We start from the raw sequence: 19,373 nt of genomic DNA, 5'->3' as shown, positions 1-19,373 counted from the left end.
ACCCCGCGTCGCCAAAGCAGAGTGCGCGCACTTAATGGCTTGTGCCACTGGGCTGGCCCCAGAAAGTGCTTTGAAAGTGAAAGTGCAGGGTTAACATCATCAGCGATTAGAACTTGGAAGAAACTTGCAACCAGATCCTCTTAAACTTGAGCAAGTTCACAACCTTGGTTGTACAGTGGAGTCACCTGGAGAGCTTTTAAAACTCCTAAGGCCCAAGCTGTATCCCAGACCAATTAAATAAAACACTCTGGGGGAGGAATCCAGGCAAAGGCCTCTCTTAAAGCTGCTCAGGTGATTCCGCTGTGCAGCCAAGATCGAGAATCAGTAACTTCTCTCTCTGGCTCACTCCCTCTCTCTCTCATCAGGTGCTTTGACTGGAGAGAGAGGTGAGAGAAAGGGATGGAGGATGGATGGGAGAGATCAGGGCAGGTCATGGCAATGGCAGGCCCTTGGAGCGGAGGGCAGCCAAGGGCGCTTGGCACATGGTGGAGGAGGTAGGAAAGCCTCGGAGACATTCCTCTCATTACACCTGGGCCCAGCCCTGCCTGTCAGGGCAAGATCCAGATAGTTACACATATTCTTGCTGGATAAACGTACCCCAAGTGTCACACCATTGAGGACAGGGACACAAGAAATCAAAGCCGCTATGTTGTACAAGTCAGAGGCCCCACCCCATTCCCAGCACAGTCACACTGGTGGCCGTGCAGGAAGGCCCTCCAGAGTCTTGATTGTCCTCTCTGACACCGATTCCTAGTTGCATGCCCCCATCTTAGGCTGAGGGAGCCCTACTCACTGGATGCCGAAGGAGATGAGGGACACGCTGACCACCAGCAGGTCCAAGATGTTGAAGTAGTTCCGGCAAAAAGAGCCCTTGTGCAGGAAAGCTCCATAAGCAGTCATCTGCAGGGAGGCACAGAGAAACACAAGCATGAGTGGTTCCTGCCCAAGCTCCAGAGACTCCCTCGCACCACCCTTTGCTCCCATAGCATCCCTTAGGCAGGGCCCAGTTGAAGAGCAGGGAGGTGACAGGGGAATGGGGGGCAGGCAGGACTGCAGAAGGCGATGCAGTGTCAAGAGAAGGCTTCTGCAACTGTTTAAACCACCATCAAAGAACTCCCCCAGCTCCAGATGTATAAGTGGCTCCTCACACCTACCAGGCCACGCCTCACTCGTCTGTCCTACATTTGAAGCCCTTTCAAATTGGCTGCCATCCCTCTCTCATTTTCCACTGTTCCTCATCCCATGTCCATGGCTCCAGCCCGAGGGGCCCTTTGCTGATGCTGCCCAAGATTTCCCTTGTATGCAAACTTCCCAATTGTCTCTCCAAATTCTATCTACCCTCAGGGCCAGCTGAGGCATAAGTTGGGGCATGTCCAGTCTGGTCACCAACCATCCTGGTTTTCCCAGGACTTTTTCCGTTTAGTTCTGAAAGTCCAGTGTCCTGGGCAACACCCTAGCCTCAGGCAAACTGGGACAGTCAGTCACTCTAATGGCCGGCGAGAGAAGATCTACCAATAACCGGCAATTAGCATCCCTCCACTTCCCAGCCTGAAATAGTGCTTACCATCTGTGCCAAATATTCTAAGTTCAATTCTATTGTCTTGCTTCTAGACTGCATGTTCTTTAAGGGCCAATGCTGTGTGTTCACAGGGGCGATGTGGTACAAGGATTAAGAGCACAGGCTCTGGGGCCAGGCCTCCTGAGTTCGAATCCTAACCCCATCATACTTTATTTGTCTGCCTGGGGCAAGTTACTTAACTTCTCTGCGTCTCAGTTTCCTCATCTGAAAAGTGGGGGTAATAATAATATCTACCCTATAGGGTTGTAAGCATCAGTTGAGTTCTTACATGTAAAACACTATCCTGCAGATAGCGAGCCCTATGTAAATGTTAGCTGTCATTGTGGAGAACTGAGGGGCGAGATAGCTTGGATTTGAATTCTGGATTCTTCTGTATGAGGGAAGTTTGGTTTCCTCGTCTATAAAGTGGGTATACTCTTCCCTGCTTTGTGAGGCACCTACAGGAAAACCATGGGGAAGACCTTTGAAAACTAAAAGGGGAGCACAGGGGATAACAACGATTGTGACAGGCCTTGGCTATTACTACCTCCCTCAGAGCTTGGTATAAAGCCACTGTGGGTGCTCAACAAACAGCCTTTCCAATTCTGTTGACTTGAATTCAAGGCCAGCGGATTTCCAGGTTAAGAGCTGTGAAGGGCCACGGGCCATGAAGCATCAGCCAAACGGACAAATTTGGAGCTGCTGGCTGAGAGACCGAGTCTGGTAGTCTGGGGTCCAGTTTCTCTCTCTGGAATCAGAGCATGCCCAAGGCACATGTCTGCAGAGCAATTCAAAAGCAAACACAGGGGAAATCGGCAAAAATAGGTCTTGCAACCTAATTCTTTCCATTTATCTCTTGCCGCAGGGGGTCACAGGAGACTCAGGCACCTGTGTCCTGCAGCAGTTTCTGGAAGTGGGTATGTTATATAAAAGGCCTTCTCTCCCGAAGGCCTGCCATCTGGAGGGCATCGCTGCCCTGTCTCTCGGTGGCAATCTGGGACCCCAGAGACTGGACCTGGGCAGCTCCCATAGTTCATGTTAACCCAAGAGCCTCTGTGCCTGCAAAAGGCTGAGCACCTTCCTGAGCTCTCTCACTCTCAGTCTCAGAGAAGGCGCTGGGTCTGATCCCTCTCGCTCCTGGCTTGGATATCGTGAGGACACTACTGAGCTCCCAGCCGTCCACACTCGGGGACGAGCATTTCTTGAGTGGGGGACTAGTGGGGCTCAGAGGGCCAACTTCTGTTCTTTGACTTTGGGCTGCAGTTTTGTCAGGGGACCTAGAATGAGACCAGCACTCCAGAAAGCGTGTGCGTGTGTGCGCACATGTGTGTGCGTGTGTGTAGGGGCGGGCACACGCCCAGGCAGGGCCAGAGGAAAAGCGGCTATGGTAGAAAGGGCAAGGGGATGCTGGAGAAATGGAGCGTTCACTGTAAATTCCCTGTGGCATTCGAGGCACAGACAAAGCCAGGTTCAGGCACCCAGCGCACATGTCCTTCCTGTACCCTGTTCGTGGATTGCCACCCACCCAGTTCCTGCTTCCTCAAGTTCTAAGTCACTGCCCAGGAAAAGCCTACTGTGGGGGTATTGTCAGCCTGAGGAGAGAAAAGGAGTGTGACACAGTATCACTGACTCTGAGCCGGACGGGCAGGAATGTCCCTCTGTCCAGCCACGGGCGACCACCACCTCTCCGGGCAGCTCTTCTAGTTATTAAATGCATCGTATCTTCTGTAACTTCTACTCATCGGTGCTGGTTCCACCTCCCCTCATGTGACAGTCCTTTGCAGTATTCAGGCCAACTGTCGTGTTCCTACAAGCCTTTTCTTTTTAAGGCCAAACGTCCCCAGGTCTTTCAACTGTTCCTGCTACTAAATGCCTCTTTGACAACTGGACCACTGTTGTCTGTGCCACGGCAGGATGCTGGGCCTGTGGGCAAGGCGGAGGGACCCGGTAGGAAGGAACTGAGGAAGTGTACCGGGGGGTGGGGTTTATATTTAGAAGCACACCGAGCATCAAAGAGAGTAGAAGGAGAGGGTAGAAGGGAGGGAAGGATCTTGCCATGAGAATGCTTGTAAAGAGACCTTTCACTTCTGCTTGTATGGCAACCTTGAAGGAAAAATAGCACCACTGCAATCCACAAGGGAAGTTCTGTAGAGGGGTGCTGAGCACTGGGCCTCAGAGCTTCTCTTGTCCCAGGAAAGAATTTTGGGTGTTTGTGTGCCTCCCTGAGTCTGAGTCCAGGAGAAATCAGTTCACCATGGAAAGGGGGTTTTACAGAGGGCATCTTAATGCAGCCAGGCAACTCCTGGTTCCCTCTCCCCAGCCCAGGAATCGGGGCCGGTCAGATCCACTCTTCTCTGAGTACAAGAGGAAACCTGAGGAACACTCTTGGTTAGCCAGAGCCAGGGACAGAAGCTGGGGGTCTGGACAATGGAGCCTCTCAGGGATGGGGACACAGCAAGGCACCCCAAACTGCCCCATTCAAACTGGGTCTGGATGTGACAGAACCGTCATGTCCATGAAAGGGCTGGGTCACGACTTGGGACTTCCACCAGGAAAGGAAGGTCTGCAGCTGGTGCAGCACACGGTCAGGCGTGGACACGGGCGTGGCATGAGCCATGTGAACGGGGAGAGAGAGCCTGGGCTCCTCAGGAGCAGGAGTACCAGGCAGGTCTCCAGGAAGAAGACACGAAGCTAAAGGATGTGCTTCCGAGCCTACAACCCTTCTGTTTGGGGTTAGGGCACAATCCGCCCCTTGCTCTGAGAGGAGCACAGACGCTGAAACGCAGGTCCTCAGGTCTCAGAACTCACACCCATGTCTCAGACAGACTGGCCTGGTGAGGCACTGGGTTAGGGGCTCAGAGGTACACTGGAAAAACTTAGAAGTAATAATAAAATAAATGTAAGTACTATATTAATTATACATTAATATAAATAACGAAATAAAACTTAGAAAAAGTCCCTGTCATCCCAATGCTTTCTGAGGTGGGCTCCACTGCTGTAGGGGAACGGCTCCGCGCACGGGCCGCAGGCCCGGAGCAGCTGTGCGGCGGCCCGGCTGTGCTCGCAGGCCCGGGCGGCTCCAGCTGCTTTCAGCACTGGCTCTCCTGCCCTGGGCTTAGCTCTCCACCCAGTTCTCCCTCCTCCATGCCCAGGGCAAGGGGCACGGGAACATGGCTCCGCAGCAGGTGCCGGGGGTGGGGAGTGATCTGTGGTCGTCTGTCCAAAGCCCGCAGTGGGCAGACTGGCCTACAGCTTGCATTAGGCCCGGGATTCCTGTCCCACAGGCCCCGCTCCAGCCTAGCCCTGACTTCTGCTGCTGGTACTGAGGGCGGTGTAGATGACGGGCATCCAAGGGGGCGGCCAAAGTGATTCTTTCACGCCCCGTGGGCTCCTCCACTTGTGGAGTTTGTGTGGTGCTTCCTCTGCGTGGGAGGAGCGAAGGAGCTCTAAGTGGGGGTCAGTCATCGATCATCCAGAGATGGTGCGTGTGGACATGTGTGTGTGTGTGTGTGTGGGGCGTGTGTGTGTGTGGACATATGTGAGTGTGGACGTGTGTGGGGCGTGTGTGTGTGGGGGCATGTGTGTGTGTGTGTGGACATATGTGTGGGTGGACTGTGTGGGTGTGTGTGGAAATATCTGTGTATATGGGCATGTGGGGTACGTGTGTGTGGATATGTGTGGGTGTGTAGACATATATGCATGTGTGGGCGCGTGTGGGTGTATGGGGTGTGTGTGTGTGGGGGGCATGTGTGTGTGGGTGTGTGTGTGTGGGCGTGTGTGTGTGTGGCACGTGTGTGGGCGTGTGTGTGTGGACATGTGTGGGTGTGGGTGGGTGTGGGGGCATGTGTGCGGGTGGGTGTGTGTTGGCATGTGTGTGTGTCTGGGCATGTGTGTGTGGGGCGTGTGTGTGTGTAGGGGCATATGTGTGTGAACATGTGTGTGTGGACATGTGTGGGTGTGTGGGTGTGTGGGCACGTGTTGTGGATGTGTGCGTGTGGGGGCATGTGTGTGGCTGGATGTGTGTGGACATGTGTGGGTGTGTGTGGGGGCATGTGTGTGGGTGGGTGTGTGGGCATGTGTGTGTTGACATGTGTGGGTGTGTGAATGTGTGTGTGTGGACATATGTGCGTGTGGACTGTGTGGGTGTGTGTGGAAATATGTGCATATATGGGCATGTGGGAATGCGTGTGTGTGGACATGTGTGGACGTGTGTGGGGGCATGTCTGTGTGTGTGTGTGGACATATATGCGTGTGTGGGCGTACATATGTGTGTGTGTGGACACGTGTGGGTGTATGGGGTGTGTGTGTGGGGGCATGTGTGTGTGTGGACGTGTGTGTGTGTGGCACGTGTGTGGGCGTGTGTGTGTCTGGACATGTGTGTGTGTGTGTGTGTGTGGACGTGTGTGTGGGTGTGTGTGGGCGTGTGTGTGTGGATGTGTGTCGGGCGTGTGTGTGTGTGTGTGGACATGTGTGGGTGTGTGAGTGTGTGTGGGTATGTGTGTGTGTGTGTGGATGTGTGTGTGCATATGTGCATGTGTGGACATGTGTGGAGTGTGTGTCGACATGTGTGTGTGTGTGTACATATGTGCGTGTGTGGTGTGTGGGGCATGTGTGGGGCACTGCTGACCGGTGCAGCGCCAGCCCCGGTGACAACACTGTCAGCCATATGCCTCTTCTAGGCCAGGAGGAGGCACTGGGTGAGGGTGGGTTTCCTCTGGCTTCTGAGGCTGAGCAAGCACATAGCACAAAACGAGGGGCACTACTTCTTCCAATTTCAGGCTTGAGAGTGAAAGAAATCAGAGAAAAGAGACGGGCAGACAGAGCAGAGAGAGAGAGAGAGAGAGACAGAGAGAGGGCGTTGCTCAGGTTGCATTACCTTAAGGATAATTTCTAAGGTAAAGATACTAGTGAAGACATAGTCTGCATTGCCTAGGATCTGAAAAATAAGCACAATTGGATTAGTGGCTCTGTGAGTGAACTGGACACCGACAGGAGCATGTGTGTTAGCGAAAGACAGCAGCAGAGAGCCAGTGCCCGCACGAGCAGGACAGGAAGAGGAGGAGAGGGTACGGAGTTTACCTTCAGAGCAATTTCAACGGTGAAAATGGTAGTAAAAACAATATCAAAATAAAATAGAATCTGCAAAACAAAAAGAAACAGGTGGGGATGGAGTGGAGAAGGGAGGACAGTGGAATGGGTAGGGGGAGAGGTCAGTGATGTTCACCAGAAAAGGAATCACACTTCAAAACCACGACACGCATCTCTTGAGCCTTTCCAGGTGGAGAGAGACAGAAATGAGTTAGGAGATGAGGGGCATAACACAGCATCGGATCGTGAAGTGGGGCTGGCCTCAGGCAGCTTAGTGGCTCCGGATGAAGTCCCCAGATAGTGAGGGATGCTTCCAGGTCAGGCCTCAGCTGGTCTTGGGTCTGGACAGTGTCTGGTTGGATGCTTTTCTCATTAATCCAGTTTATTAAGAAACCCAAATTAGACACTGGAATGCTTGTCAAAAGGACAGAGAGTGGGGTTTGCTTTTCTTTTTTTGTAGGAAGATGCAAAATGCTTAACTCACACTGGTGTGACTCAGGTAGCTTCTCATCTTGGTAGAAATCTATACTGGTGTTGTGTCCTTTGAGGCATGGAGGGCACATCCTCCAGGTGAGGCCTCCCCAGGCTGGGGGCAGGCTACATGGTTTCATGCTTCATTATATCTCAGGTGGTGGATCAGAGCTAGGGCTAAGACCTTGCTCAGTAAGAAAGCTCTGGACCAAGCAGTCTGCAGGACCACCAAGTGGCTCGGCACGGCTATGGCTTTAGATTGGTGGGCTCCTCTCTTCATGCCCAGCTGGTTGGGATTTGACAAAGTTTTGAGGCTTCAAGATATAGCAATTCTTATTCTAGCCTTTAATGATGTTCACCAGAGCCTTGGGTGGGTCTCCAAATTTAGTCTTCTACTCTACCAAAGGTCACTGAGGCTCTTTTATATAAGGTCAGCCTTATCACTGACACCTATTTGCCAATGCTCCCCACCCAACTAATGATTAGGACTGGTCAGAGTATACAGGGAGCAAGGCAGGAAGTCAGTGGCTACTCTTTACTAAGTTTATAGGGACCCAGAGCTTCATGGGGAACATCCACAGGGCAATGAAAGTCCTGACCTTTGCCAATCAGGCCAGCTTGAGGCATTGGGTACATGTTTTCTTACTTGCTTGTGGTCCTAAGACGGGTTTCTGCCAAAGCCCTAATCTCTTAAAGAAATGATTATTGTGCATCTGACTATGAGATTTGGAATTGGGCTCTTGATTGAACAATGAGGTCACAACAGAAGCTGTGGGCCCAGTCCTAGTCCCGGAAACAAGGGGTGCAGAGGACAAAGGGAATGCATACATGGTTCCTGAAGGACGTGTGCTGGACGGGATCCTCAGCAGCCAGGGAAATGCTGCTGAGCAGAATGAAGAAGAGGATCAGGTTGGTGAAGATCGTGTCATTGACAATGCGGTGGCACTGGAGGCGAAATCTGCATGGGGAGGAGGAGAAAGGAGGGAGACATGTCAGAAAGGCAAGGGAAGCAGCTCCCTGGGTCTCAGGAGCCTCAACCCCTTCGCTCAGCTTGCAAAAGGTGCTCGTTTCTTTAGGGAGTGGGCTCTTTAGCCTGAAGTCTCACTGCTGCTGGGTAACGACAACCACAACTGCTGACCCCACTACGATGCGCATCTGTACAGAACTGTGTAGTTCTCATGCACGTTTGGCACTCAACAGTACACTTTTGACATTTTGGAGGGTTACATCTGAAACCTTTGGGAATTTCTAAATTTTCCAATACTGCTAGGACATTAACAACCGGCTTTTGTTTGGGGACTTCTTTTTCCCATCATTAAAAAAATCACTTTATAAGATCTACTTCATATTTTATGAATAAGGAAGAAAAGAGCCAGGCAGAGACGTGGATACTGAGAAGCTGGCTAAGAATACACTCTGGCTAGCTGATTTGCTCCTGTGTAATAGCTTCAACGCGTGCAATTCAATCCCGCCCCTCAGCCCAATACAAAGAACAACACATGTGGCCCTCTGGGCACTCATTGACAGTACCACAAATATTAGATCCTTGAATGCCAAGGGTGTCTTATATACTATCTCATCGTGACAATGGCCTAGGAAGGGAGATATGGGTGTTATTATCATCTTCATTTTACAGATAAAAACATTGAAACTCAGGAAGGAGAGGTTTGCCCAGAAACACAGCCTGTAGAGTGAGGGAATGAGGGCTTGAACCCAGGCCTTCGGATCTCGGCTCCTGGTGTTGCAGTTCACTAAATGCTCTGAGAGACCCTGCTGCTGCAGAAGCACCAAATCCTGGAAAGGACAAATCTTTTGAGGCAATTCTGCTTTCATGAGAGTCAGGAGTGGTCTACAATGATCATCCCCTTCAAACAAACAAACAAATCCACTGAGCTGGGGTTTGTGTGACAGGGAGCCAGGAAAGGCAGAGCTGCTGGAGGACAGACATCAGTATCAGCACTGCTGTCAGGAAACTGCATTTCAAGCCAGTTTTGAGGGGGCACAGGGGAGCGTGGCACTCCAGGCTGAGCCAACACCCTCAAGGGGCATCTAGAAGAAAGCTTCCCAATCCTAATTTAAGTCCACAGGAATCTCACCAATTAAGATGAAGTATTGAAGTCACAATCATTAAACACACAAGAAGATAAGCCATTAAGATGGGAAATCAGAAGAAACAACAAAGAAGTGATTTAGACCCCTCAAAGACTGTGTATATTGGAAATATCACATAAAGAATATGGAACAACTATATTTGAAATATTTAATGAAATAAAGGACTTGATCATAAAGATGATAAATCACAAGAAACTGTTAGATATAGACAGATGGATCTGGAAAATCAAGCAACAAATGGAACTGTCTGAAATGAAAAAGTACAACAGTTGATATAAAAACTAGTTTAAACAATAATATAGATAAAGTTGAAGGGAGAATTAAGAAATTGGAAGATATATCTGAAGAAATTACCCAGAATACCAAAGACAGACAAGGAGATGAAAGATATGCACGACACATTAAGAGACAGGGAGGACAGAACAAGAAGGTTTAACATATGTCTAATTGGAGTACCAGAAGGAAAGAACAGAATGAATGAAGGAGAGACAATATTTAAAGAGATTATGGCTGCAATTTTCCAAGAATTAGCAATCCAATTCTAGTTTTTAGTGTTGTTCAAGAACTGAAGAAAAATATAAATCTATAGACTTGGGATGCCTGTCATACTCTAAGCAGGATAAATGGAAAGAAATCCATGCCCAGACACATGGTAGTTAATCTGCACAGCACCAAAGGCAACAGAAGATGTTAAGGCAACTAGAGATAAAGGGCAGACTACCTACACGGGAATGATAGCTGGTATGACAGCTGACTTGACAGCAGTGGAATAATAAAGTTAACGTGCTGAGGGGCAAAACCTGTCAACCTAAAATTGTGGACACAGCAAAACTATCAAGAACAAGAAATGAAAACAACTGGGGCCGGCCTGGTGGTGTAGTGGTTAAGTTCGTGTGCTCCACTTCGGGAGCCTGGGGTTCACAGATTAGGATCCTGGGTGTGCACCGATGCACCGCTTATCAAGCCATGCTGTGGCAGCGTCCCATATAAAGTAGAGGAAGATGGGCACAGATGTTATCCCAGGGCCAATCTTCCTCAGCAAAAAGAGGAGGATTGGCATCGGATGTTAGCTCAGGGCCGGTCTTCCTCACCGGAAAAAAAAAAAAAAAAAAAAAGAAATGAAAACAATTACAGATAGACAGAGGCCAAATGAACTTACCATAAAGGAACTAAAAGAACTTCTAAAGAGTGTACTTTAGGTAGAAAGAAAATTATTGCAGGATGGACTGAAATGCATGACAAACTGGTAGACAAACACAACGGTAAGTTGTAGGTAATTCCAAGCATACACTGTCTGTATAACAATAACGATAGTGGTAATTCTGTTTACCTTGTTGGGTTAAACATAAAGGTAAGGGCGAAAGTATTAACCAATAATAACATCTCAGGCAGAAGGGGCTGAGAGGAGTTAAAATAATCTAAGCTCCCTCTATTTTGCAGGAGGAGAATTAGGATATTGTACAACTTCAGACTTGAAGTTAAATAGACTTAGTAAATTACCAAGGGTAATCACCAAAAGAATAGAAATAGAGTTTACACATTTCAAAAAATGGAGAGAAAAATAAACACAGGTCTTCTGATTTGGGATCCAGGACTCATCTCCCTAAATGAGTGCCTGTTTACACAAGTTGTGAGGAGTTGGGAGAATCCCAGGCTCCACCCAGAGTTTGGAGGATGCCGGCAGCTGCTGGGCTTGTATCACAGAGAGAGCAGAGTCCCACCTTCCCCACCATTCTCACACACCTGTTGTTGGAGCTGAAGATGAAAAATGCACTGGCTTCTGGCATGGGCACTGCCTTTTCCTTAAGGTGCAGCTCAGAGAGTGGTCGTGGGCGGGGGCCCACAGGCATCTCAGGCTCCTCCTCATCCTCTTCTCCTGTAAGAAAAAAAGCACCATTCTAAATAACTCCACTAATCCCACTTATTTTTACCAATGTGCTGCCTACTTCCAGATACCTTCCTACTGACAAGGATCAAGTCATCATTTGCATCTCTAAAACGTAGGGTAGCAACCCAGACAGACACTCAGCTGTCTCCCCGTGGCACTGCTGGAGCTCATCTGTGTTAGGAAAAGACTTTCCTGGGAGCACACGATAAGGGGGTTGTAAGCAGGGTGAACAACATGTCCTGGTTTGTCCGGGACTGTCCAGTCCAGTTGTCTAAACAGAAATTCCCACATCCCAGGAAATCCCTCAGTCCCAGGCAAATTGGGATGTGTTGTAAGGCACTGGACACAGTGACCAGGTGAGACTAAGGCATTGCCAGATGTACTTGTCCATCTGAGTTGCAGGTAGGGAAAGGGCATGGCTTAGCTGACTCGTGGGATCCCTTGCAAACAACCCCATCCATGAAGGTTCCAGGAGTTTAAAATCAACACTCTCCCCATTCCTGAAAATACAAAAAAATCACATGCTGTAGGGATAATAGGGTAATAATGCTGACCGCAACAGGCCCTTCATTCAAAGGTCTAGACACGGACACCCATTAAAGAAGCTCCTTCATTCTCCTGGCCAGTTGCTACATTTAATGTGGACCAGAGCCACATGGCTTATTCCTTTGCTTGCAAGCTCACTGCCTGTGGAAGGAAACCACTGCCCGTCCTGTTCTGGTCAAACGTATTTAAAAATGTTTACAAGGGGAATGGAGTTATGAGCATGGACTCTCCAGCCAGTGCTTTGATCCAAATCTTGGCTCCCTCTCTTTCGGGCTACGGGTGTTTGTTTGGTCTCTCTGTGCCCTAGCTTCTCCATCTGTAAGATGGGATAATAGTACATACATGCCGCAGGATGGTGCCTGGCACATAGCAAGTGTTGTATAAACGTCAGGGGTTGTTATTACTATCTCTACCCACGGGAGAGACTCTTATCCTGTAAATCAGTGCTCAGCATCTTTCTCAGTCTGAGCTTTGCCTGCTGTTATTCCCTGACAAACTTCCCACTCACATCAAACTATTTTCTGAACACTCATTGTAGTGGGTTGAATGTTGTCCTCCCAAAATTCATGCCCACCCAGAACCTCAGAATGTGACAATTTTGAAAGTAGGGTCTTTGCACATGTAATTAGTTATGATGAAGTCACAGTGGACTAGGGTGGGCCCGAAATCCAAGGACTGGTGTCCTTATAAGGAGAGACACAGAGACACGCAGAGGGAAGAAGGCCGTGTGAAGACAGAGGCAGAGATAGGAGCCACGCAGCCGCAAGCCAGAGAGCACCAAGGATCGCTGGCCGCCAGAGGCTAGGAAGAGGCCAGGAGAGATTCTCTCTAGAGCCTTCAGAGGGAGCGTGGCCCTGCTGACACCTTGATTCCAGACTTCCAGGCTCCAGAAGTGTGAGAAAACAAATTTCTGTTGTTTTAAGCCACCCAGGTTGTGGTAATTTGTTATGGCAGCCCCAGGAATACACTGTGGGTGAATACACAGGCTATGCGCTTTCTCCTTTCCTCACGCTCTCTCCCCATTTGACCTGCCCTCCACCTCCCTCTCTGCAGAGCTATACGGACTCCCACTTCAGGCAGCATCATTCACCTGGCTCTCCTGAGTTCCTGGGCTCTAGGGAATGATTTTCGTGTGAATTCCAGCAGCACCTTTGGCCTCCTGTGTTAATTTGGCACTCAGCACACAATACCTCGGACGCCTGTGTTAAATATATCTGTTCCATCTCTTTATGTGCTGAAGACCCTGGAGAGAGAAACCATGCCTGGCACAGAGTAGCCCTTGCTTCTTGATGATTAAACTGCCACACCGACATTAGCTTTATAAGGAAGGAGACTTTGCAAAAGAAGAAAGTCAGGTGGAGACTAAGCTGGTTGGAAAGATAGCTACAGGAAGTTCATCTTACGACCAGCCATGCCTCTGCATGCTCTCTCTTCTTCTGGTTAAGGTGAAGCCAGGTGGTACAGAGGAAAAATGCCTGGCACAGACAGTGGTTTTTTATCAAGCAAGAAGCGTTTAGGGACCCAAGGCTTTTTTGGAGGACCAGCAGAACATAGGCATAAATCAGATTCTTTCCCTAGAGGAATTAGAGCTGACCACAAGGCAATGGATATTTTCAGCAGAAGAGAGGCACAAGATGAAAAACTGTGTACAGGCCAAAGGTTGAAGCTTTTTAACCAAACCTTGGTATGTAAAACAAAGGTAAAGTCTTCTATTAAAGAAAAAAGAAAAAGCAGAATTGGCCTAAATCAAGAAATTTACAAGTGAAATTTAACTGAGAAGGATCTTAAATTCCTGCCTAGGAGTTTGTATTCTTTTCAGTTTTGCCGTAAACGACCCAATATTTTATTATTCATAATAATTTGATAACAGGTAATTTAATGCTTATTCAAATAATTCATGTTTCTAGAAAACCATATTTACTAGCTTTGTGCTTTTCTAAGTTCCTAATGAAGAATTTTGCATGCTCTTTCATCTGCAGTAGACTGCCTCACTGTTTCTGAAGTTCTACATCCATTTCCATTTCCAGGGAGAAGCAAGGCGGCTGATCCCCTCAGACCCACACAGCTGAAGCTCAGAGGAAACTGCTTCTGAAAAACAAACCTGAGCTTGTCCAGGGACAAAAATCGGACAGCAGGAGATGCTCTGCATGCACCACGTATAAGGAGAGAGGTTCGCAGATTAGGGGAAGTCAGGTCAAGTTCATTTTGGGGGTTGGCAGCTGAGCCATCTGGACTCCCACCCCCAAATGCCAGCAGGATCCCTCGGCAATCTTTTCTCATCCCTGTTCCTGGAGGTTTGGAAAGTGTGATAAGTACGGTATGGCTGCACCCTGGAGTTGCTGCTGCTTCCCAGAGGGCAGGTTCCAGCAGGAGCTCCCTGTCCTACCCTTGGTCCTTGGTGACCTTGGCCCTCCCTATTTGATACTCATTGTCACCTCTGGGATTTTGCTCATGGCTGATTAAAATAAAAACATTTTTTTTCACATCTAGTGCCTACAGCACACTGAACACAAAGCCATGGTTCTTGCCCTCAAGGAGCTTACAGTTTTTATTGTGGCCCCAGAGTCTTCCAGCAGCTAAAGGTAATGCAGGTAATGCATGATTGGTAACGGAGAATCCTGGGAGAGAAGGCTGAGAATGCACCCTGTGGTGGGTACCTTCTCTTTGCTTTGTTGTTAGTGCTGTCAGGTCGATTCTGACTCCCTGCCTGGTCTTTTTGTGCCATCCTCTCACCTTCTGGCACTATAGCAGACAATGCTCTGCTACCATTCACAGGGTTTTCACGGCCAATTTTCTCAGAGGTAGGTGGCCAGGTCCTTCTTCCCAGTCTATCTTAGTCTGGAAGCTCTGCTGAAACCTGTCCACCATGGGTGACCCTGCTGGTATTTGAAATACCAGTGGCAGAGCTTCCAGCATCACAGCTGCGCTGCAGTCATCACAATATGACAACTGATAGACGGGTGGTGTGGTTCCCTGACCGGGAAATGAATCCGAGCCTCGGCAGTGAGAACGTGGAATCTTAACCACTAGACTGCCAGGGCCGGCCTCTCTTTGCTGGCTCAACTGAAGAACCTCAGTCACCATTCATTCCTTGTTCTTTCTCTTCAACTCCTAAGCCACTAATAAGTCCAGTGGGCCCCATCTGCAAAATGCGCCCCAAGGCCTGCCATTTCTCTGTGTCTCAGCACCATCACCCCAGCCCAAGCTGCTATCACCTCTCCCCTGGACTCCTGCACTAGTGTCCCCACTGTCTCCAGTCCGATTCTTGACCATCTGCTGCCCTTTTTTCAGAAGGCAGCCTGAGTGAGTTTTTTAAAAAAGTATGTCAGACATCGGATCATGTCCGCCTCTGCCTGAGGTGTTTCTCTACTGCGTCAGATCAGACCCGAACCTCTCGCGGGCCCTTTGAGGCCCCAGCCCGCCTGCGCCCACCCAGCCCCTATGGCACGCCCTGCCCTCTCCCCTGTGTTCTCTGCTCCACGCTCGCTGGCCTCTTTGGACCCCTTGGCAGACAAGTGCATTCCGCCGAAGAGATTCTGCTCTGCTAGTCCCTCCACCTAGAAAGCTCTTCCTTCCGATTTCCATGACTAATTCCTTTGACTCATTCAGGTTCCAGCCCAAAGGTCGCATCCTCAAAGAGGCCTTTACTGCCACACAGCCAAAGCAGACCCACCCCACCCAGTAACTCTAACACAGCCCTTGGTCTCAGTATCTTCATGTCACTTACTACTACCTGATGTTACCTTTTTGGTTGGTTTGCTTTCTTGCTCGTTGTCTGTCTCCCCACTGAAATGTAAGCTCCAGGGAGCAGCGGCCTGCTCTGTCTTGCCCACAGGTGTATCCCTGGTGCCTGCCACAGTGCCTGCACGCGGCAGGTGCTTCAAAAGTAGATGTTAAGTGAATGAATGTTTCCAAGGTTTCTTCCGGCTCTGTGTCTATGACCATTGTGTGGTCCTGAAGTAACCTCTTCTCTCTCCAACTCCCTGAACTCAAAACCCAGTCGAGACCACCCTTCTCCATGAAGCCGCTCCGACCACCCTCCGACCTCACTGCTCTCCTCCTCGAGCCCCTTGCAGCAGTTCAAGCCTCCTCCACAACATTTGGTACCGTGCTAGACATTCTCTGGTGTCGTCCACATTTCTTCTTCATGTGTACTTATTAATTTTAAGTCCTGTGACTCTTAAGAACATCTGTATGTTCACTCAAATAAACTGATTGATTAAATAAAACCACAATCTAAGCACAATGCTTTCCTTCCTAGGTGAGTAGCTGTTTCTAGAATTTAGTATATACTAAGCTGGGAGGTTAAAACCAACTGGTGAGTTTTGGAGATTAAATAGAGAGAGAAGGACTGACGGGCCACCGCTGGCCTGTATGGCTGCTTCATGTGAATTAGAAAGAGGCCCCTCGGGTGTTCACGCGAGGGCAGAGGCCCTGGCTAGCAGAGTGCAGGCTGGAGTTCAGCTCCCACTTGGCCGTCCAACACATACCTTTGGGTATAACCTGGAGAAGCAAACACAGCAGCCTGGAGAGGGGGGTAAAGGCAGAGGAGAGAGTAGGAAGCGAGAGTGAGCAGGAGGGAGCGGGAGACTGTGCTCTGGCACTGTGCCTGTTCTCTCTGGAAGTCTGGCTGAAAGTGGGGCAGGAGGAAGGCTCACCAGTGCTGCCTCCTGAGGGGCATCTGCATGAAGTGGGTGCAGCAGGGGCCAGCTGCCCAGAGGAGAGAAAGCAGAAGGGGCAGTGGTTGGGAGGACAATGGTGGATCAGGCTCTTCGCCTTTCAAAGTTCAGAAGACAAGCAGGTGGGAATGAGAGATTGACAAGAACAGACACAACAGGTCAAGTGACCTTTGAGGAGTCTTTGGCGGCTTCTGCTGCACCTGGTCCTAAAGCGTCCAGGAGTTGACCCGCAGACGCAGGGAAGGGAGGAGCTGGGAGGCAGAGGTTCACTCAGCCTTGGAGGAAGGGGGAAGTGCAGAGCCACTAGCTTTAAGAGCACACTGTCCTTGTGTGAGAAAACGGAAACCAGGGACAGTAAACAAATGGGGGGCCCTAGGAGCTGGCTTTAAAGGCTTGAGTGGTGGTGGTGGGCTGAGGCAGGACAGCCTCAATTATCTATGGACCAGAGGTAGGAGATGCTTGGGACCAAGAGAACGAAGGCATGGATCTGGAGGAGGTTAGAGAAGGGAGGCCACAGGATCCGGGAAAAGGACACACTCTAAAAATTCTAAAGAATCCTGAGGAATCAGCAGAGTGTGGGAATAGTTTTTCAGTTTAAAAGCAAAACCATTCCAAGAATTCTGAAAGCCAGGTCAACGGAGAGACGTTTCTATGATGGCCGATATGGTGACAATATCCTCATTAGTCCTTTTTCCCCTTGACCTGCTTCTCTTTGATTTCATTAGAGCAACAAAGAAGAGAAAAGCCACGAGTGTATTTAAATAATGAAATCTGAGGTTATTGTCCTAGGTGTGCCCGCTTCACTGCTTAGTAGAAGGACCAGGGACGGATGGCCCGACTGCAGTGGGGTGATGTGAGAACAGACCCTCTAATCTGGCTCTCGCGCTGCTGTGTGCTGTGTGCTGTTGTGTGCTGTGTGCAGGGAAGCCGCCTCCTGGAGACCCAGGCCAGATGGGACAGGCTATGCTCAGGGCCTGGAGGGATTTGTTTTATTACTGTCTTTCTTTTTAAGCTTTAAAAATACACACACGAGTAGAGAGACCCGTGTGGTGAACCTCCACACTCAGTTTCAACAACTACTGACAGTTTGCCCATCTTGCGTCATTTACCTTCCCGCCCTCCATTTTCTGTCGTTGGAGTATTTTAATGCAACTTCTGAACATTTTAGACTCCAGCCATAAACACTTCAACATTCAAAAAATAGAACTAGGATAATATTATTTTACTAAAAAGATTAAGAAAAACTACTTAAAACCATTTAGTTCCCAGTCCATATTCAATTTTCCTCAATTATCTCAAAAATGTCATTTTAAAGTTGATTCGTTCATTCAGGATGAAGACAAGATCTTCCCATTGCATTTGGTCAATTTCTCTAGTATGTCTTCGAAATTCTGTAACGTTTACACCAAAAGGGTTTAAGACTTCAAAAGGCTTAGTGTCTGGCCCCTGGAAACGCCCTTCCTGCTCTTCTCTCTGTCCAGGCCCCAGGAAGCCCAAGCCCCCTTCCCTTGCAGGGCAGTGAGTGAGGATGGAACCACCACAGGGAGCCTGCTTCCCAGGGAGGACAGAAGGTGGCTATTGGCGCCCTGCAGACTTCCAGCAGAGAACCGGCGGAGGGAGAGCAAAAAGGAAAGCCTAGTTTTGCTCATAAATATAGAAGGTTTTCAGGCACCTAAAGTGGTTAGCAATCCTCATATAGCCTTACCTCCACAGGAAGGAAATGTCAGTAAAATAACAGGCCCCTGACTGTGTGTAATTGACGGCGAGCTTGAAGCTGGTGGTGATATCTGCAATTTCAGGTAAAGTAAGGCGAGCCCAAGGCTCATGCAGGACGTGGGGTTTCATGAAGCGGGGAAGTGAGTCCTGGAGAAGGGCCAACTGACCTCTGACATTAACACTCCCTCAAAGGAGACTGCCTGCCAATTTATGTATCAGAGAGAAGACTTCAGTCTGTATGAGCACTTTTTATAATGAGAGACCTGAAAGCATTCCACAGAGCAACAAGTGGGACATCTGTGGTGGCAGCTGTCCTCGTAGTCGGCACTGCCTCCTGAGTAAGGGCAAGACAGATGTGGGATTTACTACTATCATTGAGTGAGCATAATACTGCAACATATGTTGTACTAATAAATTATGTAAGTTAATAACGATTTTACAACATAGGATATAACAAAATCTTAAATGTATATAGAATTCAGCTTCCAAAGGGCACAAAAGCACTGCTCCAGTTTGATTTATTTAATCTTCTATTATTATTATGAGGAAACAAGGAGCAAAGGTTTCCCCTGGATGACGATTTCTAATGCTAATACAGAGACTGGAGACATTCAGCAGGGCAAGGTACTTGTAGAGGGAGACTGCAGCCAGTGGTCCCTAATATGCGGCCACTTCCATACGGCTTTAGAATCTGGATCTCCACCCCAACCTCCCAACCTCAGGGGTAGGCAGTAGCACTGGTACCTGCAGTTTCTGGGTTGGAGTAGGGACTCTTATCCTCATTTTCATTGGGCTGGAGGTCATCCATGTTGATCTAGGCAGCCAAGGGGAAGGAGGAGGAAGAATCCAGTTAGATAAGTTCCACAGTTTGAGAGGCTCAGAGTAGCCTTGATATTGCATTATAGTCAGTGGCTGAGCTGTTGACTCAAAAACATATCTTTGTTACTTTGTGGATATCCTTCAAGACATCAGCAGAAGGCTGGGATTCCATCAATCGGCCTTCTCTTCACATTCCTAGCTCTCCTGCTCCACCCTCACTGGCTTTCTTCCACCGAGTCTCTTTCCTTTCTTCCTCCTTTCCACGGGTGTCTGGCCTGGGAAGACTGTGCCTTCTCTCCCTCAGCAATGGCCCTCCCAGCTCCTGGAAGGAGATGGCTACTGACCTTGGTGGTGGGTGGGGACTCTCCATCAGCTGTAATGGATTTCAGCTCAATTTTCTCCTCCTTGGTCTCCTCCACTGCTGGCTTCTCCACCCCTTCTTGTTTCTTCTCTGGGCTGGCAGTCCTGGCCAGTCGGCAGAAGAAAAAAAATAAAG

The 19,373-nt window shown here is 49.1% G+C and overlaps 1 protein-coding gene across 3 annotated transcripts in view; it reads right to left on the bottom strand.

Annotated features, from left to right (window-relative positions):
• The window catches only part of CACNA1C (calcium voltage-gated channel subunit alpha1 C), a 714,534-nt gene that overhangs the window by 93,685 nt on the left and 601,476 nt on the right, over positions 1 to 19,373 (bottom strand). For all 3 annotated transcript variants that reach the window (XM_087442974.1, XM_087442975.1, XM_004438792.3), the window contains 6 exons: positions 19,222 to 19,342; positions 18,803 to 18,872; positions 10,973 to 11,105; positions 7,946 to 8,075; positions 6,638 to 6,697; positions 794 to 900 (listed from right to left, as the gene is read on the bottom strand). In XM_087442974.1, coding sequence (XP_087299100.1) covers positions 794 to 900; positions 6,638 to 6,697; positions 7,946 to 8,075; positions 10,973 to 11,105; positions 18,803 to 18,872; positions 19,222 to 19,342 — 621 coding nt within the window. The remainder of the gene's footprint in view (positions 1 to 793; positions 901 to 6,637; positions 6,698 to 7,945; positions 8,076 to 10,972; positions 11,106 to 18,802; positions 18,873 to 19,221; positions 19,343 to 19,373) is intronic.

This window comes from Ceratotherium simum, chromosome 17, assembly GCF_057802395.1.
Source record: "Ceratotherium simum simum isolate JZ-2026a chromosome 17, ASM5780239v1, whole genome shotgun sequence".
Classification (NCBI taxonomy): domain Eukaryota; kingdom Metazoa; phylum Chordata; class Mammalia; order Perissodactyla; family Rhinocerotidae; genus Ceratotherium; species Ceratotherium simum.
This window is presented reverse-complemented; position numbering and strand designations above follow the sequence as displayed.